Genomic DNA, 24,852 nt, shown 5'->3' on the forward strand with positions numbered 1-24,852 from the left:
ATACCGTCCTCTATTTGACTTGTCAATTTGTAATGAGAATTTGAGAAAAAAAAAAAAAAAAAAATTTTTTTGAAGGAGTGTGAAAAATAAACAAAATATGATTTTTTAAATTATTATTTAAATTATTAACTTTTTATTATATATTTAATTTCACAATTTGACCAATAAATAAAAATATTTAATATTTAAAATGCACATGTTAATGTATATATGTAATATGTAAAATGGTCTAATTCAAGTTTGAAAATTTTGTTGAATGTGAAAAAAAATTCAAATTAAATGATTACTTTTAAAAATAGTAACTCATCATAATAAGGCATTTACCAATTACTTTCTTAATCTAAAAGAAAGTCATCAAACAGTTGATCACAAGGAGTCTTCTGAATTAATTTTAAGACCAGCCCCTTTGACACAAAACAGCCATAAAAAAAAAAAGATGCACATGACTGTTACATTATTTTGTGGTTAATATCAGCTTAAAAAAAAATCTGAAATACTATTTTTAACACTATGGTTTGGGACACAATAAACTGACTATGTAGGATAGATAGTGTTTGTGTGTGTGTGTGTGTGTGTGTGTGTGTGTGTGTGTGTGTGTGTGTGTGTGTGTGTGTTAGAAAAGCAGCATGTGATTCCTCCATTTCAGTGAAAGACCTTATTCATCCTCTTTCCCTTTAAAAACACACACATTCATACCTGTGTACATAAAGCGACATACACACAGCATATCAGGCTGAACGTCTGTTAATAATTTTCCGGCAGTTCTTGATACTCTTGAAAACCAGTCAAACACGACACTGACACACACACACTCTATTCACATCCACCTATGCCACGATTCCTGAGAAAGACACGGATTACACCGAAAATAAGAGCTTTGTGAAGGGATATGCACTGTCCCATGTGCTTTTTGTTTATACAGCACTTGTGTGTGAACTATGTCCTCAACTCTTCTCTATTACATAAAAGTATGATCCGGCTTATCGGAGCTGGCCTATGGGCCAAATCATGATGTAATCAGTGTTTAAAAACCACATGCACAATTTCAAATTAAAAACCAGAAGCCAGGAATTAAGAGTCCCGTCCAGTCAACACTTGTTCATGTGCATGTATGTGCAGCCTTTTAGTACTTGGAAAAAGAGAGGCATAAAAGAGTGCTGGGAACTGGAAAAAGTGTGGTCGGGGCTTTGTAGTTTTATGGCAGGCTGTTTACTACCGTACGGCCCACTCCTCCCTCACCTCATAAGGAGGAGTCCCCCAAGGGTGACATAATCGGCCCGCTCTTTTATCTGGCCGAGGCAGTAAAAAGTACCTAACCTGAGGGCCATCCACAGCTGTCTACTGTCTGGTAATGAGAATTTGAGGAGAAAATAAATAAAAATTACACAAAATAAAATGACATAGAAACAAACAACTAATAATGAGAATTTGAGGGAAAATAAATTCAAATAAACAAATAAAAATAACTGGTAATGAAAATTTGAAGGACAATAATAAATAGGTAATTTGGGGGGAAATGCCCTCAGTTGTCTTTAAAAAATAAAATAGTTTATGAATGAATAAACAAACAAACAAATAAATATATATTTTGTCTATTTTTTTTAAGACAAGGTACCAGTCCTTTTTAATTGATAATGAGAATGAAATGAAATAAATGACATAAAATAAAATGTGGGAAATGCGATTAATTTTATTCATTGAAATAATGTCAAGTGCAAAAAAAAATCTTAATACTATGATTAGGCTACTTTCAAATTAGGCTTCATTGTTTATGCAGAACATGATTTCTTTTTTTATTTTTTTTTAATCTTTCGACTTTGAGGTGAAACATGACCTGGACATTTCTTCTTGGAGAGATGAGGAGAGATCAAGTTTCATGACTGGGAACCGCTGTGGCCTCATTTCTGCATCCCGTTACACTAATGAAGTCTTTGAAACAGTGAGACGGTGTGTGTGTGCAGGTGTGAAAGTGCAGGTAATGTGCCCCCTTTTTTCAATACTGACATATTGTGAAATAACGAGTCACTCTGCCAAATCACGCCATTTCCCTCCGTTCACTCTCCCTTTCCTGCCTTTCATCTTCTTCCACCTCCTCCTCTCAACATCAGAAGCGCTGTGCTCTTTTAATTCCGTCAAGCCTGAGACAGCCTTGTAATTTTGTCATCTGCCTGCCTCACCCCATCGCTCCATCTTCTGCTCTCCTCCGGCCTTCTTTTACACACTAAAGCTGTGAAAGTCTAGAATGTGCAGTGTTCTACTTTTCAAAAAAAAAAGTGTGGCACGGAAAAATCCTGCAAGAACGAAACTGGGTCAAACTCTAATAAACTCCAGACTGTCTTTGAAATCGCTCTGACTTGAAATGCATCCTATTTGAGGAAACTCAAGATGATAATTTATTGAATGCATTTACATCACAGCTTACAAATTCCAATTCCACAATCCATGCCAAATAAACAAACAGCCGCTCTCTGACATCACGGTTAACAGATAAGAATGTGGGAATGTGGGCTGGACGCGTCTGGACTTGTGTCTGAGATACTGGCGAATAATAACCTCATGTATAGGAAACTCCACACATGAACACACACTCACTCTGAGAGCAGCCGGACGGAACCTTTCAACTATGACACACACTTCTTTTTTGATTGCCTCCCACTAACCTTCTTCTGATTCACTTCCTGTCAGTGTGTGTGTGTGAATGCCCACATATGCAGTTGCACGCATGCACACTGGGGTTAGACATGACTGCTCCCATGACGACAGGGAGATAAGGTTGAGCGGCCCACATTCCTCACATACCAAGATACTGCAGAACTGAATTTTGGACGTGACTGATCATTTAATATAACTTTAAACATTTTAAGAGAGAAGACTTTCTTGCTGGCAGTCAAACAGAAATAGCCAATAAAGTGAAAGTGGGCGTGATCTTAGCAAATTTGGGACTGGTTGTAGGTGAGGGGCGACCTGAGTCATTCACAGCAATGCATGTTCTATCCGCACCACACTCCCCAAAAATGATCAATCATTAACCAACCTAAAAGATTGAGCCAAATATGTAAAACATTAATACTAATACATCATCAGAACGCCAATTATTAAAAAAAGTAAATGAACCTAAATGACATGGAAGCATAAAATATTTTTTTTTTCTAGTTTGAAAAAAAAAAAAAAAAAAGTTACCCTGAATTATAAATAAATTATAATAATAAAAGTAATCCTAAAAAGGTTTTGAAAAGGTGAAAAAGTTTGTAAGATAAAAACAACTGAGTTTAATTACATTCTAATTAAGAAATTGCAATTGTATTAAAATGAACAACATTCTGCAGTAACTATTATACTAAAATATAAAATTAAATGAAACAATATTTAATCAATATATATTTATAATGATAATAATAATAATAATAATAATAATATTACATTTTTACTATGAATCTTAAAAAAATGAAACCTTAAAAAAGTTTTTAAAACAAATTCAATATTAAAATGAATTAAATGTAATTAAATTCTAATAAAATAATATTTTATTAACATTAACAAAAATAACAATATTATTATTATAATAATTATCATTAATCCTGAAAAATTAAACATTAAAGATGTTTATATTAATATTAAAATCATAATATAAACAAAAATTAAAATGTTATTCTAATTACTGTAATTCTAAAAAAAAAGCTTTTATTAAAATGATTGAAATCCTGTAATAACCGTCTAAAATTATTACATTTCTGTAATAACTTAATTTATAATAAGATTACAATTATTAAAATGTTTAAATATTACTACAATTCAATTCCAGTTATTGTTGTTTTGTCAAGTCCAATGTAATGGATTATTGCTGCACATTATATTGAATATTCCGAAGAAATGCATGTAACAGATGCATTTTTGCTTTTTAAAGAAACATGTTTCATCCTGAATCCTTCTGAATAGGTCTTTAAATGGTGCCTCTTGAAAACAGCCTGTAATGTGTATTTTGATTGGTCACTTACCGAGTCGGCTGCCGTTTCGAGGCATGGCCATGAAGGACCCCAGACTGCCCCCGATGACACTGTGCGGTCGGCGCAGGGGAGGCTTCTTAAAGGAGCCCGTGTACTGGTGCAAAAATGAATGCATGCTGTGGGAGGAGGGCGGCCGGCCATTCCTCACGATGGGCTCTGAAATAACAACGAGAGCTCCATTAATACACACATAAAACATCTGTGTAATTGTATGAATAGATTTATATCCTCACAGGTGCGAAGCAGGCAATAATTCATTAAAATCATTACTTTTCTACACAAGGTTACGCTGAGGTCAAATGAAACTACAGCAATAAAGGGAAACTGGCAACTTTCTAGAAACTGGTGATGTCTTGACATAATCACCCATATCTTTCACTTTCTATCAAGCTGAGTGATGCTGGGAAGGCAACACCTGCTGTGCTTTTCACTTTTAATCGAAAGACAAGCCAGTCATAGCAAAGGTGTTGCTATAGCAACATTTAAACCAATAGGAAAGCAGCTGCTTATACTGGAGCCATTTGAGCTAATCAACACAAGGCATCCTAAAGCATCAATCAAACTCAGTTCATACTCAAGTTTTAATCAAAAGGTGAGTTAATCATTAAATAGATGTTGATATGACAACATATTAACCAATAGAACCACTGTTGATACTCAACTCACACGTGCAACACACATCAGATAAAATATAAACTGCACATATTAACTTTAATCAAGGAATGTAGAGGTTATATGACCAGCGCACTGTGTGTGTGTGTGTGTGCACCTGTCCCTCCCACCTGTTTCTGCTCACACCACCTGTCCAGTCAACCAACCCCTCCTTGGGCTCGCACACACACACACATCCACATATGAAAACACACACAGACACACACACACACACACACACACACACACAGCCCCACAGTGGTACTGTATTACATAAGGAGATAAAGAGCTGCTCTCTGGGACATCGTAATCTAAAACTAAGTCTAGCCTAGCATGCTCAGACATACAAACACACAAATAGCGAAGCTCTCTCTCAAAACAACCCAAGAAAAACTACCTTATATTTAACCCATCCACTGTCCAATGAAACCGCATCCACCTTGGTCTAATTTTATTGCTGGGTCAAATACTGAAAAACATTAATATCCTGCACACTTCACAATGGTACTAACAGGTCTAAAGGCTTCCTAATAGAAAGTGCTTTTTTTTTTTCTCTTAACTTTTTTAAAATATTTTCTCTTAACTTTTTTTAAATATTTTTTGACAATGTCAAAATTTTGTGTGGTGTATTTTATACTGAAAAGAAGGGACAAAGTCAAAAATGCAACTGAGGTCCAAAACCATTTAACTTCTAACATGACTGAAAAAAAAGAAAAAGCAAAACCAAACCAAACCTAACCAAAATACAAATCACAAAACCAAAAAACAAAAACAAAACAGTTAGGCTTGATTTTATTCTTTGCGGTTTGGCTACAATGTAAAAACTGGTCTCTTTATAAAGTTTGGAGGGGAATAGGAGGGTGTCAGCAAAAACGGAAAGTCTTTTCATAGGCAGAGCGTGTTATTATATGGTTATGAAAGATTATGAAGGCAATCACTGTTGTTTGCAGACTTTGTTTTGATGCCTGAGCATGAAATGCTGATGGTGTCGTATCTGCATTTATTCAAAGAGCGTTCTCTTTTTTTACTGTGGTCACTCTCTCTCTCTCTCATATCTTCCCACACCACAGCTGTGTCTCTCATTACAACAGGCCTTTCAACCTGCTTACTAAGGACAATCCAACAAAACACCAGCCTCACACACACACGGCTCAGTGTGGCGCAGGTCTGATCCATCCGAGCCCATGTGGTAAAGTTCCACTCACAGCCAGCTGCGCCCAGGGACTTTATTTCCATACAAGCATCATGGAAACTCCGGAATGTTCCACGGCCAACGCCATGGTAACGCTCAACAGGTCTGGCTGAGACGATATGTCATGCTGTCAGATCCAGGAACGTCCTGCCGACAGCATCGGTGGGTGCGCGGTTACGACAAAATAGTGGAATTTGGACAGACATGAGCTATTTTTCACACTACTGAGAAAATATCATGATAATTTTTTCAGTGCATAAGTATATAAAATGTAAACTCTATGCCTATCCTGTCTTGTTGCTAAGCAACCAGCGCTCCTGAGGAAAATATTTCATGTCAGTAGAAGCTCTTGGGCCCAAAGCAAGGTTGGGTCTACGGTTGCCGTGCCGACAGTCTCCGGTGACAGGCTCTTAGGGGTCTTTGTGCAGCACCTTGACATCTATTGCTGGTACCAAAATGAACACAGGCAGACATAAATTCGCTCTCTTTCTTCCTTATTGAGATGGAGCATGTCTTCAGAGAGTGTTTAAAATGTAAGGGAACTTACGAAGCACAAATAAACACAAAACCACACGCATGACTAAAGATTAAGTTTAGCAAGGCAGATGGTGCACATGACTGTCCTGTTCTGGCACAACCAGACCACAAACATTAAAAAAAAAAAAACAAAGACTGGTGGAAATTTAAGGAAGCAGTACAGAAAAACAACTGTCCATCTATCCTCTTTTTTCACATAGTGTCCATGTCTTTGTGATATTTAGTGTCATTTTGACAAAAATTTTGTATGATTAATAATAAACAGCAAACTAATTAAAGCATTTATTTACAATAATAAGAAAAAAATATATTAAACAAAAAAAATCAAACATTAATACACACACACAAACACACACACATATATATATATATATATATATATATATATATATATATATATATATATATATATATATATATATATATATATATATATATATATATATATATATATATATATATATATATATATATATATATATATAATATATATTCATTCATTTTCATAAATAAAAATATATTAATTCATATATATATATATATATATATAGTTATATAGATATATAGATATATGCATATATAAGTTATTAAAAATGTTATTGTTCATTAATAATTAATGTATAATTTATAATATAATATACATTTATTTAATTTAATTTAGAATATAACCTACAATAAATACATCTAATTAACTTCTTCATATCTCATATATAAAAAAATCCAAGTTATTAAAAATGTTACTATGAGAATGCTAATATACAAATGCAAAAAATAAATTTTTTAAAAAATCCCAGTTACCACAGTTACCTATAATTATTATCTATTTATTTCTAGCGGGACAATAAAGACATTTGCATTTGGCATGTTGCTGACTGCATATATGACTGCACATTAAAAAGTTAGATCCTAAAAATTTGATCTGAAACCTAAAAGCAGTGTGTAATTTTCTTCCGAACAGTCTTCAACATTAATGAGACAGAAAGGTCCATTTGTCTGCTCTCGTTTCCATATTACATGCACATCTTTCCTGAGGGTAAAGTGAGACTATAAATCAAATTGCTCATTTAATTTATAATTAAAACAGAACTTTACAATCTTTAAATTAAATAATGATTCTTTCAGGTGTCCCAACAGACCTATGAAAAATAAATCTCAAACATAAGTTTATTTATTTTAAAATAATGATTTATTTAAAATGATTAATAAAAAAAAAAGACATCAGCTGAAATCTAACCGCCATCGCAGTGCAAAATATTCCTCTGAATGCTATTCCAGATGAGCTGCAGCGACTGAGGATGCACCTTGACCAGGATGAAGCCGGCAGAAGTTAGAAACTCTTGCTAATGTGCGGATTAAAGGAAAGAGAAGAGAGCGGCATAAGGTCCTTACGTAATGGCAGGGTCTTCATAAAACATTCATTAGTCTGCCTAAAATAAAAACGGCTGGGTCAACACCACTGCCATTCCCCACATTCAACACACAGACCTAAAAACAACCACACTGTCAGTGTGTGTATGCATGAGCGGGCATGTTTGGACCGCTGTGCACATATCAGTGTAAGTGTACTGGTAAAAAGGTGCAACATTAGCCCTATTCGGACGGGACTAGTTTTACAGGGGGTCATCAGAGAAATTTGTATTTCACAGACGTACTTGGTTTAATCCCGTCCAAATCTGCCACGTCTGTTTTTTTCTCACACAACCTCTGTAATAATTCTAGAGCAAATTAACTACTGTTTTTCAGCAAACTCAGCAATCCTCTGAGAAAACTAATCCCGTCCGAATGCGAATGTCTGTGATTGCTGGCAATGTTTTCTTGTGTGTTTTGGACAACGTGAATTACTGTAGATGCTCTTACCGAGTGCATGTTTGATATATTTGCTTCCCGGCAAAGAAATAATAATAAAAAAATAACAATAATAAAATCAAGAGCCAGATCAACGTAAACTGTAAAGACTGGCTATTGTAATATCAGCATCAGGTAAGAGTACTCACGTTAATTTATGCACTCAATTACATAATGTTTTAATTACAGATGTAACTTTATGAAAATTAAACATGGGTTTACTACAAAAAAAAAAAAGTTAAACTAAAGTAACCATACAGTAACATGGTTTTGCTATACTAGCCATTTAGCTTCACCACGGTGTTTGTGTGATAATACTAATGGTAATCAATCCAAATGACTATACGCAATGCACGCATACAGAGCTTGTGATCTTTGAGACTCCCAGATGCACAAAACAGACCCTCCCATCTCTACATAGACAGCTACCTGTATAAAAAAAACAAAAAACAAATCCTTGTTTATTTTATAGATTTATTTTCATTTAAGTTCAAATTGTATTTTTCATCATTCAGTTTCAATTAATTTCTAATTTACTAAATATTATGTAAAATAAATGTAAATTTAATTTAAGCAATTTTTATGCATGTATTTAATTTAAATAGTGTGATAACATGTAACTCAGCCTGCTCTTTAAAGATACTGGCCAGTAAAAAAATTACCGTATTTTCCGTACTATAAGGCACACCTAAGAGCCTTAAATTTTCTCAAAAATCGGCCGTGCGCCTTATAATCCGGTACGCCTTATGTGTGCACTGAGTTCCAAAATCTGTAAAAATGTTGTTGCGCCCATCTCACCGCTACTGTGAAAAACCAAGTGAAGCAAATGAATTCGGAGCTTGCCATCATTCCGGGAGGACTAACAAAAGAACTCCAACCGCTGGATATTGGTGTAAACAGGGCGTTCAAAGTGAAGTTGCGAGCGGCGTGTGAGCGATGGATGACAGACGGCGAACACACCTTTACTAAGACTGGGAGGCAGCGCCGGGCGAGTTACTCCACCATATGTGAATGGATTGTGGATGCCTGGGCTAAGGTATCTGCTTTAACTGTTGTCCGAGCTTTCGCGAAAGCCGGCATCATTGCCGACAATGATGAGAGGGAACCCGGCATGTTTGATGGCGAAATTGCCCAGCTGTTCAATTCAGACGCAGAAGATGAGGAAGATTGATTAAAAAAAATAATGTGAGTGAATTGTTAAATAGTAGAATAAAGTTCAACTAAACTCACTGTTTTGCTTCAGTTACCTTTTTTTTGTAGACCGTATGTTTTAGCATGCACCTTATAATACGGTGCGCCTTATGTATGGGAGAGTCTGACTCTCTAACCATTAGGCCACGACTTCCCCAAAGTAAGTAGCCATGAACACATTGATTCGCTGGTTCAGGTGTGTTTGATTGGGGTTGGAGCTGAAAACTGTAGGACGGCAGCTCTCCAGGAGCAGGCTTGGAGACCACTGATCTATGCTAAATATGCTACAATACTATACAAAACAAAACAAAGAGCACACACAAATATTGGGTAATTTTTAATTAGATCATTTTCAGTACTAAAAGTCCACACAATCCACCACCTTGGATGGAAAAATGTCATCAATTTATCCCAATGCATTCTGAGATTTGAGAAGAATGTGTGCAATTCCACCTATATTTTGGTCAAAATTAGATATGCGTTCATTTGAATAATATGCAATAATTTTGATGCTTGCAGTTGTAATTAAAAGCACCAATGATGCCAAAAAACGCATTTTAAGTTTTAGCGAATGGGTGGCAAATTTGTATGAATTTGTACAACCTCAGTCACTTGCTGCTTACGTCCCACTGATGGTTGGATTTAGGGGAAAATATTCAAGTGTTTTTTTTTTTTTTTTTTTTCAATCAAATTGTACAAATTCATACAAAATCACCACCTAGTAAAATCATTATGTTTTCTCATGAGATGGGTGGAGTTTAAGTCAGAGTCCTGCATAAAGTTCATGCTCAGATAAAAACTGTAAGCTCACCCTAAGCTGAAAACCTATTTAAAGGGTGATTATGCTCAATTCAGCATGAAGTTTTATGCAAAAATATAAAAAACACCACTTCACCAACCAACCACCCATCAAACAACAACATTACAACAACTACCACCATCATCAAAAAAACCCTACCTCATAGGTGCTCTGATAAGGATGTGAAACATGATCATCCAGTCTGGGCCAAAAAGTGTACAATAAGTGTAGTTTTATCTCAGTCGATTCCACACTGGTTTACATAGAGTCACATTGTACAGTCTGAATCCGTCAGTTCAGTCACCCATCAGATTGGCCCGCAGGCAACGGAGCTAATTTAGCCCGTCTCTCACAAGCTGTCACATGCTCCCTTCCTCTCATTCTCCTCACAGGGGTGTCATTAATGTTACGTAATTACTAGCTAGCTGAATGTACAAGAGCGAGGAGAAGAAAAAGCACTTTGAGGAAGAGGACAGGGAGTGGTTTGCTGTTTCTTTTCAACTGAAATTGCATTGCTTTATGCATTCGGGCTGACTAGAAGCATGACAGCAGACTCTTTCACATTAGTCCTGGCTCAGCACTGTGTACGGTCACAAAAATGTCACAGGCTTCAGTTATGACGGATCAGAATGACAGGTTTTCAACACAGCTTGAAATGGCTGTGTCAGGGTGACTAATGCGAGCTAACGTGGTCAATACAGGTGACCCGCAGAAAATAAGATATCTGGGTGTCAATACTGTGAGCAAAGAGAGAGGCAAGGATTATTTCGGGGTCAAACTCAAATTAAGCTGAGCATTTGTGGCATGATGTTACCAAAATAAATGAATGTCTCTGGTTTTCTTTAAATTAAAAAAACTCTGGGTTACAATAAGACACTTACAATGGACTTGAATAGGGCCAATGCAATAGTACCAGTGTTATTTTAGTATCATTGAGATGCTATTATAATTTTTGTAAATATTTAGAATGAGATTTTATTTTTATATTATCAGTTTTCATGCTAATTTTAGTTAAAGCTTTAGTATTTTGTGTGTGTTTGTCATGTTTATTAGTTTGTTGCCATTTTTAATACGTGTATAACAATTTTTTTTTTATTCCAGTTTTAATTTTAGTCATTTTAGTGGATCAAGTTAAACTAAATAAAAATGAGAAATGTTGCCTTGGAAACTAGCTGAAATTAAATTTTGTTTTTGGTTTTAAAAATGTATTAACATGATTTAAAAAAAAATTCAAACTTCACTGCCATGACAACAATGTTCAAAACCCTAAAATGAACGTAAAATGATTGTTAATATCGATTTAAACAGCTTTACAGAACAAATAAAAAGTTATCTTCCAAAAATGATCCCAATTCACTTCCATTGTCCATATTTTCCCCCCCAAAATTATTTCCAAAATGAATTTTTGTATTGATAATCATTGTGCAATCAGCAATCTCCGTTGATTGAGCCCAACTTATTTTCGTACATTATATATATATACAATAAAAAGAGAGAAAGAAGTCTAAAGGGAATAAAGAAGTAAAATATAAGAGTTCACAAAAATACAAGTCTGACATTTCAGTTTTACAATATCCAGAATGACTTGACCGGTCAAAGTAACTTACATAGAACCTGAAGTTATTATGAAATAACTAAGCATTCATTCGAAGTTATTTTAAGAAATTCAATCAGATATCCCAGATTTATTCCTATACATTTTAGAAAGAAATACAAGGGTCCACTCACTACCCGAGAGAAAATCTCGGAGGTCAGGCCTAGGGCAAATATGAAGTCGTCTTCACATATCTGCAAGAATGCAGAATATTTGTCTTCAAATATTAGTGTAGATACACAGTATGTTGACATAGCAATATATAAGTGAAATAAAGAAGAAATAAATGTTAAATGCAAGCAAACACAGTGTTACATCAATACAATAGACTTTAGTCAATTTGTTTCATTATAAAATCTAATAATCAGTTTATAGAGCCCCTGTGTCCCGAGTCGTAACACAGGAGGCCTTTTTTCCTGCTCTGTGAACTTCTTCCAGGTTTCCAGAGCTCTTGTCCCACAAGCTAATCAAAGAGCCAACACATCAGCCCCTAATCTGAACTACTTAACATTAACAGTGACCCTGCACACACAATATAGACACAGCAAACAATCTGAAAGGTACAGCGTACACACTCACCGCTGTCCTTGCTGCTGTTCTCCTCGATGGTCATCTGTTCCGCCAGCTCTGAGAGCGATTCATCGATCGTCTGGCTACCACGCAGGGTGAGTGACAAACGTCTCTTAAACCTCTTCATCCTCTCCATGGGCCCCTGAGGCAGGGGGGGCCTGCGGGACACACAAACACAGCATTAATCATCAGCAGCCTGCGAATATCTGCGGGTCATGCAGTGTGCAAAGAATCTTTTTCATTAAAAACTGAATTTATTACTTTATTATTATTATCAAGTTCAGTGGCATTGTGGGTTGAGCGAACCCTTTGATGTGTGTATTTCTGACTCTATTTTTGAGGACAAAGTGACCGACAAAACCAAAAAAAGAACAATATGGGTTTCATAAATCATGCCTTTGTTTACTTGTACACATGCAAACGGTTTAAGAATATTTTGTATTTGTATTTTAGATGTTTAAGAATTGGTTTTGGCTATGTCATTGAAATTATAATGATCTTAAATTAAACTGAAATTTGATTTTTGTGGCTTTCAGTGCATGTCAATTAAAAATTTACAGTACTTCTCTTCCAGGAAACATACTGAAATACTGATGACTCAACTAGTACACACAGGCATATACTAATAAAATGTTCTCTAGAAAGAGAACATCCCATCCCCCTAATGCTCATCTCTGACTAGCAGAAGAAAGAAAAATTATGGCTTGCTGATGCATTTTCATCAGTGATAACCCTAACTCTTTCCCTATTTCCTTTCCCAACCAACAACTGCATGAATTAATCAATTCTGAATGAGTCTTTATTGTTTTCAGTGTGGTTTTAAATTACGAGTCCTTTACTATTTTCCACCCCAACTTTCTGTTTCAAAAGAGAAAAAATTGCCTGTCAAACCATTTCATGGCGTCTTAAATATCTACTGACTAATAGGAAGGCCTCGTTTAGGGGTGTGTGTGTGTGTGTTTGTAAGTTCCTGTGGGATTTTTTTAAACTACACAGTAGGCCTTGAAGACTCACACATGACAAGCACAAATGAAAAGAAGAAAAATCCCTCATTAATAATCCAAATCCTTTTAATTAAATATTCTTGAGACAGTATTTTGTTTTTATCGGCACTTCAACACATGGTTGTGCATTTTTAAAACACACACTCCCACATGCACCACAATTCCTTTTACACCAAAGCATTTTCTAAATATATGATGACAGCAATATGAGACACCGGGTTTATATATTAACAGTAAAACACAGAATATATATATATATATAGGCCAAGGTAATCTAAATATAAAATATGACAAATGAGAATACTAAAACATTTATTAAATTATGTATAAATTCATTTTAAAATATTAAAATAATAAATTAACACAATAATACAAATAATAAATAAATGAAATGTAAATAGAAATTAGAAATAATGTTAATAGAAGATATTTTTGATTGAATTAAAGTTTAAAAAAAGATTTATCTAAATATATACTATTAATAATTTACAATACTATTTGTAAAAGTAGGACAAATGAAAATGCTACTTAATATCCAATATTATATATTTATAAATGAATATATTTATAATATAATATATTTAATATATTTCAATAATACATTTAAAAAATAATAAATTAATAATTTAAATAGAAAATGTATGTGTAATACATTGAAAATGTAATTTTAATTAACAAACGTAAATGCATTTATATAAATGAAAATATACAAAAACAAATAAATACAATGAATATTTATATCTTGCAGTATATTAACAGTAATATATGCCATCTTAAAAAAAATTCTGATTGAATGGAAGACGGAAGGCAAAAGGTATAGGTTTTAAATATAGGTTTAAATATAAAAACAGGACAAATGAGAATGCTAAAATAAATATCCAACATTAAGTTTATTAATACATTAAATTTATTGAAATAATACATTTAGAAACAAATAATTTAAATACAAATCGTATAATAAATTGAAATATAATTAATTGCATTTAAATTAATCTAAATACTGAAAAAATATTGTATATCTTGCACACCTAATAATTATTTTAAAAAAAATTGTCATCTTAGTCTTACATAGCTGTTGCCATTTCATAAAATAAATAAACTACTCCAGATCAGATTTAATGGTGATGTTAGCATGATTACAGGGGTTAATTACACTGTGTCATGCATAACAACCCCTAAACATAAAATCCCTCACACATGGTTTCTCTAAAGGATTTTAATTCAGCTTTAATGTGTGTGTGTGTGTGCTTGTGTATTTCTCTCAATACATGCTGACTTTGCACCATTTTAGGCAGGAAACACCTTGCTATGGGAGGCAGCAGGACTCTTTCTGTCCATTGTATTTCCACCGTTAGACTTCACACACCCAAATTCACACAGGACTTGAAGGTTCGTTGTGTTCACAAAGAGAGGTACAAATTAAACCCTACAAGGTTCTCCTAGTCTATCCAAAGGTACAGCACATACTGATAACATCCGGCCCTATACGAAGAGCCGGTACAATGTAATCATACACTGAGATGCACAAAAGAAGACCAGGTTACAGCAAGATGGAACTTCTCAGGTGGTGTCTGATTTCAGGACACTGCAAAGAAGGAAAAGTGCATTCAAAAAAACACAGATATGCCCCCATCGACAGGAAATGGCTGGTCAGAGCATCTGTGATTGGTTCCTCTCAAATACAATCCCGCACACGCATGCATACCATCGGTCTATCCGACACAGACTAAAGGACAGGGGGCAACGAGTCCTCATATGAAGGATCGCTACAGACCAATAAAGCACCGACGAACAGTTAAAAGTGCATGTTGACAGAGCACATCTTCTCAAACTGCTGGTATCTCATTCTGCTATGCAGGACAGCAGGGTCCGGACACTCCCTGTGGCCACAAGCGTGTGTTTTCATGGGCTTGTGTTTGAACAGTTGGCATTCCTGTGCCAGACCTGCCAGGACAGGGCACAACCAGCCCAAACACATACATACAAATGCTACACATACATACAAAACACTCGCTGAAATCACCATCATGTTCATGCAAACATTATTTCCCATCATTCAGTGTATTATATAAATACAGCATAATACAACATAAATACAATATATAAATATAAATCAACAGCCAGAAATAAAAAAAAATAAAAATCACCAGTTTTAGTAATGAAATTTTGTGTTAAATCAGGCAAATTCCAAACAAACCTTCAGAAAATAGCTAGATTTTTAATAAAAAGTTTGGTGTAAGTGCATGCTACTGAAGTGGAGATTTCTGGCTCAGTGAAGGAGAAAATATTGAGAAAACAGCCTTTAAAGATATGCATTTTAATTGAAATCCACAGATTTAAATAGATAAAAAAAAGTGCAATAAAATAAACACTTAAAAGTGTATTTTGGCGGTTTTATTTCCACTAATCTGAAACAACACGTTGTGAAAACCCAAACAGCTCAAAATCTCAACGGAACAGTGCATTAAAAAAAACACAGACAATGTTTTTGCCTGTAGTATCTTGCCTTAAATATATATAAATAAACAAATGTGAATGCATTTAAATAAATTTCAAAATAAATACATACATACATTAAATGAAATAATGTAAATAAATCAATAGTTGTGCATCCCTAATAATTATTAAAATACATTTTGTCATCTTGGTCTTATGTTGCCATTGCAAATTTTTAAAAGCAAAAAACGTCAAGGCGGTTTTAGCATGAAAATTCAAAGTTTAACCACTTTTATGTCATGACTAATAACTCTTAAAATAAAATAAAAAATACACACGCATGGCTTTTGGTTTTTCTACTTCTCTTGAGTCTGACTCAATTAAACAACATCACATCACAAAAGTGGGCGTACAGGCCATTTTCTTGTTTTTTTATTTTCTCTCAGTTTGTCCACTTCTCTTTCGGCGCAGAACACTGCCACTGTTGTAACAGTGATACGCTGCATTGTTGGCAAATGAGCAAACAGCATTAGGACAGTGCTGTCTATTGTCACCCCCCCTCCCGGTGCAATATCCGTCCCCAGACAGAAGCTCTCCAGGGGATCACGCTGATAGGAAAGTGGGCTGCTGGAGGCCATATTGAGACCGATACTGAAAAATATGCAAAGATAACTTAAATATGCAAAAATTTCTTCTCTGAATGCATCTTAAAATGTAATATATTCCTGTGAGGCAAATCAGAATTTTCAGCATCACTGCTCCAGTCTTGTGTTACATGATCCTTCAGAAATCAGTCTAATCTGCTCATTTGCTGCTCAAGAAACATTTATCATTATTATTCTTTGCAACATTACAAAATATCTTACAGTCACTTTTGAGCAATTTAATGTGTCCTTGCTGAATGTTTATATGTGTATGTGTGAAAAAAAGCCAACTCCCAAGTCTCTACAAATAAACTCACGTCAACTTTTAAAAGTTTAATTTCCATCAGACTAAAGCAATAATTTGTCTTTTACAATGCAAATTCTTTAGTCCAAATAAAATTTTACCAGTCTTTAGACAGAATAACAGAATAGCTATGACCTAGACATAGCATAAAAGATGCTATTCAATTTACTAACACCAAGTATGAGCAATAATAATAGCAATGCTTAACTTAGCATACATATTAGTCATATAAATATCAAGTTCAAACAGACAACCGAACCCATTACTAAAGCACAGCTTGTCAGAAACAGCCAAATCTAAAGATCTGTTCTGCTACGGTCTCTTTTGCTCTTTTCATCTTTCTGTTTGTCTCCACATGAGTAGTTTTACAGTCGTCCAATCATACACGAGCACAGCAATCAAACGCCAGGAGAGAATCTGTTTCCATCCCCCGGGCCAGGATTAGGCCACCTTGCCTATACGCACTCCTCTTGAGAGATAAGGTGTCTTTGTATAGGACTAAGAGGACGTATAACCCACACCATAACAAAACACTCATGTGCCTTGTGTGAGCTCAGGGTGGCACAGGAGCAGATAATACATCCCAAACTAACAGCGGCTTTTGAAAACAAACATACACAATTTGCACATACACCTGCAGAGCTTGCAAACAAATGCTTTATGCCCAATAACTCACTCACACATACAAACAAACCACCAGGACTGGTGCTGATGAATTCTGGGATGACCCCTGCAGCCGGGTGGCACCATGGGCCGAGGGTAATTAAAGCACGAAGGCCTGACTTCAAACATCACACCAGTCACCAGCCAGAGGCATCAAACCACAGGCTAATTAACCGCAGCCTGGAGACACAGAAACTGGGGATAGCCAGTTAAACAGACACGCTAAGATGTACGCAAACCCAATCCCTTTAGCATTAAACCTGCGGGACAGTTTGTGCTGCAGACAGAGGTATACAATAACTTCTTTTCCAGACGATTTCCAGAAGAGGTGAAAGAATCCTAAAGACAGAATAATTTAGGGGTGGGCTTTTGACTTGGGCCAGTAAGACATTCATTAGGGGTGCTCCGACTGATCGGCTACCGATCACAATCGGCCGATAATCGCTTTGGGATGATTGATCGGCGGTCTCTAAAAAGGCTGCCCTCATAAAACCGATCTCATGCTGATGACGCACCTGCTGTGAGAGGTTTGGCATGACATGCAGCAGCACCGTCTCAGTCTCTGTCTGGCGCAGGTGAAATAATTATAATGCTTAGGTGAGGTAAAATTCATATTTCTTCATTAAATAACTGATAAAGTAATTTAGAAAAAGTTCCTGAGAGACATAATTTCACAAACAGCGTGAATGAATCACCATGCACTTTCTTTCTCTCTCAAAATGCAAATGGCTTCAAATCACATCGTGTCTGCACTATAAATGAGCTGCATGCTGCACAGTTACACAGGAATTGTCACTTGCACTATCACGACAGTGTCGCATCATCACTAAAGTTTATAAATTGTATTTTTTCTTGCCAGTGTTTAAACCATTCAACGCTCACGCGCTTTCCTGAAGACCGTGCACTCATGCACACTTGCAGCGCACACACTTAATAATGCCAGTTTCACATTACTCCGCTTGCAGTGGGTATGTGGTGTGTATTTTTTCCACACTCATGTTAATGGATTAAACGTTCACACTGCACACATGGTTGCAGTCTGGCAGTGCGTTTAGGAGCGGAGTCTATTTTTTACTGCACGCACTGAATTTAAGTAACAGGGCATTGTTTGCGGTAAATATGAACATGCATTGACACAAAAATTTAGTAATTACACCATAAATGCATATAATTAAAGTCTACTATGTTTCACAGCCAACAGTTTTTTTGGCTAGGTTTAAAGGAAAAAAGCATGTTTAGATAAACAAGCCAATAATTTTAAAGTTCTTATAGTTCTTAATGGACCGCAGGATTGCTTGTAATAAAGATTTAAATGCAAAAGAAAAGGCAGTAGAGCTGACTGTTTCTGTCAATGGTAAGTTTTAATTTAGAATGTTTGTGATAACGTAAGAAAAGTAGTTTAAATGTTTTGCTTTAGCAACTTAATATATAAATTTAAAAGTAAATGCAAAAGATTGTATTACTGTACTGTGTAAAAAAAATAATCACAATGTTAAAAAAAGCATTTTAAGTAACAATGTTTGGATTTAAAAATCAAAATAATGGATAAATGTTGTGTTTGTGGTACACAGCCATGGATCAGTAGTGGATTCCTGTGTGAAAGCACAGTCCCTGCTGCTGCTGTACCACACATGGACTACATACGCACTGCAAATAGAGTATGTGTGAACCTCACATCAGCTCACAAAATCAGGCTTGCGCTGTGTAAGCTATTGTGCAACAATTACACGATTGTAAAAACAAAAATACAGTGCATGATCAAACATTTTGGTGAGATAAATATATATTTTTGAAAAATGGCCCCCTCCAGCCCTCAAATGAAAAAATAAGTAAATCCTCTCACAAGTCACATAAGAGAGGAATTAATTTTCAAAAATTAAATTCAGGCCCTGAATAAATGTCTAAAAAATTTGATTGGATCATCACTATAAATAATTTTACATGATAAAAAGAAGGCTTTAAAAAGATCGGTATCAGTGATCAGATCAGCAGATACTGCTTTCCGTGATCTGTGATAAATGCTGTTCTTTCAAACTTTGAGGAAAAAATACTGAGCAGCAACCACAAAAATACTGAGCAGTACAACTGCTTGAACATAGATAATTCTGAAGGATCATGTGACACTGAAGACTAGAGTAATGATGCTGAAAATTCAGCTTTGCATCACAGGAATCAATTACATTTCAAGTGAACAATATCTTCACATTATAAGATTTTTGTACCCTTGTTGCAGACACTGAAAAAAAAAAGTTTACATTTTGTTGGTCTGAGCAAAGACTAAAATAATCAATACATTTCAGCAGTGTGAAAAAAATTAAGGTAAATATCAATTTAACAGGTCATTCTTAAATATAAAAAATTATGAGCAGAGTGTGAGAATACTACTAAATTGTGTGTTCTAGTATGGATAAAATGTTAGAAATAACATTTTAGATTTTTTTTTTATTCCAATAATGCTTAATTTAATTTCCATGCTATTAAAAAATAATAATAAAAAAAAAAACAATCCAATCTCAGACTAATCAGAGTAAACAAAATAATCAAAATAAACATAAATATTGGTTTATTCTGATAGGGTAGAAAATCCCCAAAATTCACAATAAAAGTCCATCTTCATATAGTACATCTACCAAAATTGTATGTCACTCACGTAATAGAAAGGGAAGTCTAAAAAGCACATCTCGAATCTTCTAATTAATATTGGAGGAATCTCGGGTTAGATTGGCAAGCCAGAGTATATTAGATTCTCTTTCTATCTCTTTCCACATACACACAAACAAAAAGTCCATTCCCATCGCTATGGCAACACATCTTTCCTGGGACTTCTCAGCATCTTCTTTCTCACAGATCAGAATCTGTAATTTACCCCTCCACACGCCCAAAGAGAGAGAGAGAGAAAGAGAGAGATGGAGCGGGTGACTGAGTGGGTGAGCGAGCACAAAACAGAAGAGAGCAAACGAGAGAGAGAAAGAGAAAGACACATAGAAGAAGCAGAATGATGTCTTTGTGTTTGACTACAAAGCATGAAATCTCCACGGCAACTCTGCTCGTCTGCGCCAAACTCCAGGCAAGTGAGACTAAAATGACAAAAAAAGGGCAAACAGAGAGACAGATAGCAAGCTTAACAGCGAATTAAATTAGGCATATCACACGTATGACTGTATAAGCGGCTTCATATTGGTTTCAATCAAGCAGGCCTATAATACCTGGTGAAAGCATCTACCTGCTAACATTCAAAACATAAACTTCACCTTTGAAAGCAAAGCTCCAGAGATCAGAGACTGAAGATAGAATGGTATCAAGGCCTGTTGACGTGTTCACTTTGGCCTGTTAGCGTGCATTAGCACATCTGCCCTCCGCCCAACGCAGGACATCAAAGATGCATCACTACCGGCGTTTACATAGTGTAACGTAATTAGAGCTGCAGGAAGAGGAGCGCGAACGGGAGATCTGGCAGTTCTGAGGTTCTTTCATCAGTCCGTCCACTCGACGAGGCTTAAAGCACTTCAGCGTGTCATTAACACACTCTTCAAAGATACTCTTTCCCCCAGCTGTAAACAAAAAGCAACATTCATGCGATGACTGATGGAAGACGGACGGAATAAATGCTTTCATACAGATGACTGCCTGGAGGTCACAAGACGGCTGATGTCAAGCACGATCACAAAAGCGAAAGACGTGTCCCTTTGTGGTTTGTTACACAAGAGAAGTACTGCTGGTGAATATAAATGATCCATGTAATATGGAGGAAAATCGCCTGTAGTTATCGTTCAGGTATGGTATGTTTATATTTTATATATATATATATATATATATATATATATATATATATATATATATATATATATATATATATATATATATATATATATATATATATATATATATATATATATATATATATAGACACACATTTACACATATTTATTCATATTCTTAAATTTCATTAAAAGATCCATGTAATATGGAGGAAAATCTCCAGTAGTTATCGTACTGGTATGGTTCGTTTATATGTATATATATGTATGTATGTATGTATATGTATGTATGTATATGTATGTATATATGTATATATGTATATATTTATATTTATATATAAATATATGTATGTATATATATATATATATATATATATATATATATATATATATATATATATATATATATATATATATATATATATATATATATATATATATACATGTATATAATATATATATATATATATATATATATATATATATATATATATAAAATATGTAACTAGAAATATATATATATATATATATATATATATATATATAAATATATATATATATATATATATATATATATATATATATATATATATATATATATATATATATTACAGGGCCGCATTAAGACTATAAGGGGCCCCTGGGCTTTTATCTCTTGAGGGGCCCTTCCAGGGCTCGACAATAAGGACTGCCCGATTGCCCGAGGCTAGTGTGAATGACGCTCGGGACAGTAGACGGAACGGTCACTTGCCCGATCGAGCCAGTGCTGTATGGGTGTGCGTTATATTTAGTCTATGATATCGTAATTGTTGATTTAACGATCTGATATTATCGAGTATGCATCTCACTTTACAAAAAACAAACAAAACACACACCTATTCTGTGCACGCACGCACTATGTGACGTAGTCTAGTAGGTTAGACTTGTGCACGTGATTTAGTCTTAATGCCTCAGAATTCAAATATGCCCCTGTAAATATTTCATATTTATATAATTTAATATCTAGGCTATGTTAACTAATATTACACAAAGAGTGCCGTTTTTCTCCAAATATTAGCATGATTACAAATGTGATGATTTTATTCAGCGTACAGTTTAATAAACAACTTAATATCAAGTGACTGATATTTTAGACACCAAATCGTCTGTTTCGCTGTATTTCGCCAACGAAAATGGTTCCAAAGTCCACAGAATTGTTTTGCGTCTCTGAGCAACACTTCCTGAGTGAATCAGTCGCTTGAATGAATCGGTTGAATCTCAATGATTTGCTCATTAACAGTGATTCGCTGCCACCTACTGGCGGGTTTAATTTCAGGTTAAAATGTCTTCATTTTTTTAATAATTCCACAGTATTTAACGTTTTATATTTTCAACATTAAAAACATTTTTATGCATCTGTAACTGCTCTTGACTGATAAATTTTTAATAGTTTTAATCTATAAAGTTATAAATTAGATCACAACTTCCTCTACCTGAAAATCTCTAAACCTACATGAAAAACTTGAAAAGCACCATTTATCACATTTATATGTTTGTTCTGTTGTATTTATTTGTGCTATTACTCGTAATTTGATTATTTGTAACTATTTTATTACTTACTGTTTATTTGTCTAACAATATTTAAAATATAAATTAATCTAGTAGCTTTTGCTGTCATTAAACTATTATTGAGGTTAAATGTAACAAAGACAATGAAAACAATATCTATGCTTATTTTATAGGCCCATTTTCAATTAATTCAGTATTGCATGATGTCTGTGAGGTAGAGGGTCTGCATTCCCGCGGCTGTCTCGACCACAAATTTTGCGCCGCGGGTTTTTAAATTTCCAACTAAAACACGGTAGCGGTCGGTAACTCTGGTGTAATTTGAACGGGAGCGGTCGGTCATTCAATATCACGTTCCCGACGTCCTTTCAGAACAGCATATCTTCGCTTTACTTAATCTTATCGACCACCCGGTATAGGCTACAGCCTGCCCTGCACTCAGGACCGTTATGCACGCGCTGCACGCATGGACCAGTTTTTTCTGCGTGCATTGTATTTGCGGGGTCTGTGCGCGCAGCATGTGCATAACGGTCCACAGGGCAGACTGTACCGGTGGTAAATATACGGCCCTAAAAAAGAATGGCAGAGCAAAGTGTGGATGCGCTGTCCTTGAAGGACGTTCAACTTGGACTGGAAAATGGTCAGTTTACTGCTAAGAAACCCACATCAGGCAAGTCTGATGTATGGGAGTCTTTTTCGTGTATCATAGACGCAGATGAAAAAAATAAATAAATACCCTTTGCGCAATGTGATAAATGCCTAAAAGTATTCCCGTTCAGCAGTCACAAGACTGGAACCTCGGGTTTAAGGCGGGACTCATGCATCATCACAAAGGGTCAAACTAAACTGGCATTTACAAAGTCTAGGCCGGTGCCAGAGCAGTTTAAAAAAGAGACAACAGAAAAATGTGTTGAATTTGTTTGCCAAGACATTCGACCGTATGATAGTGTGTCCGGAAAAGGTTTTAATCAGCTGGCCCAACATTTGGTCGACACAGCAGCAAAAATCGGAAAGTTTAATGTCAGTGAGATACTTCCACATCCAAAAACAGTATCAAGAAATATTGAAAAGAGGGGCTCAGAGTCTGCGTTTTTATTTATTTTTTTCTCTTCGACATTTTTCCCCTACTGTGTTGGCAGTAAAATGTTAAATTTCGTATCTTGACAAGGCGAATAAAATAATAAATACAATTTTTGTGCAGGCAACATTTTTATTTTCTCCGTGGAAATGGAAATTTGAAATTTTGGACACGAGATCTAAATTTAGCAGGTGATTTCCTTTCCCTTTCCCCTTCACCATTATCTGCATCTTCATCTTTCCCTGGGCCTGCGTTAAAATATGATGTTAGTTTCGGATTTTTTTTTTTTTTAACAAACTGTTCTGACGTTCTACTTTATCTTGTGCTGTTTTTCTTTTTTGCGAACCACTCTCATATTTACGAGACATTGCTGTCACATTAGATTAGCCATTAGATTAGTTATTGTCATCATTAGAATAGGCAGCAATTATCTTATAAAGAATTCAACGTAAGTATGTCACGTGAGTTCGATACAGGCCAATAACTGAATGCTTTCAGACAATGATGAATTTTATTGGATTTCAGACAATTAAACAATGCCCACTGTGACTGATGATTGAGAGGGCTTGACTGACACTTCTCGAGCAGGACTTGCAACGCCCGCACGTGCATTAAAAGCAAAGCGATAAAGCGTAATTTTAAAGGGACAGCCAACGAATTATAAAATCCGATTACAATATTTTCCGGCATCATCGGGGCCCTCCCCCAGCCCGGGGCCCTGGGCTTAAGCCCAGGTAAGCCCGTGCATTAATGCGGCCCAGTATATATATATATATATATATATGTGTGTGTGTGTGTGTATGTGTGTATATATATATATGTGTGGTATATATGTGTATGTGTGTGTGTATATATATACACACACACAAACATAAAAAATTAGGTTTAAACTATGATAACCTACTATGGAAATCTAATGGAAATTTAAGCAAAGAGTGAAATAAACATGACTGTACCACAATGGCGCAATTTTGACCAAAATAATGTTTGCTCAAAAGTTAGTGTTAAAACTGAATGAAAATTTATATATTCAGATA

The 24,852-nt window shown here is 35.1% G+C and overlaps 1 protein-coding gene across 1 annotated transcript in view; it reads right to left on the reverse strand.

Annotated features, from left to right (window-relative positions):
• The window catches only part of LOC109066303 (cyclin-dependent kinase 17), a 56,764-nt gene that overhangs the window by 12,153 nt on the left and 19,759 nt on the right, over nt 1-24,852 (reverse strand). Inside the window, exons 2-3 of the mRNA XM_042738850.1 lie at nt 12,393-12,541; nt 3,996-4,160 (exon numbers count right to left, since the gene is read on the reverse strand). Of these exons, the coding sequence (XP_042594784.1) occupies nt 3,996-4,160; nt 12,393-12,519 (292 nt within the window). The 5' untranslated portion in view covers nt 12,520-12,541. The remainder of the gene's footprint in view (nt 1-3,995; nt 4,161-12,392; nt 12,542-24,852) is intronic.

Source organism: Cyprinus carpio, chromosome A4 (assembly GCF_018340385.1).
Source record: "Cyprinus carpio isolate SPL01 chromosome A4, ASM1834038v1, whole genome shotgun sequence".
In the NCBI taxonomy this organism is placed as follows: domain Eukaryota; kingdom Metazoa; phylum Chordata; class Actinopteri; order Cypriniformes; family Cyprinidae; genus Cyprinus; species Cyprinus carpio.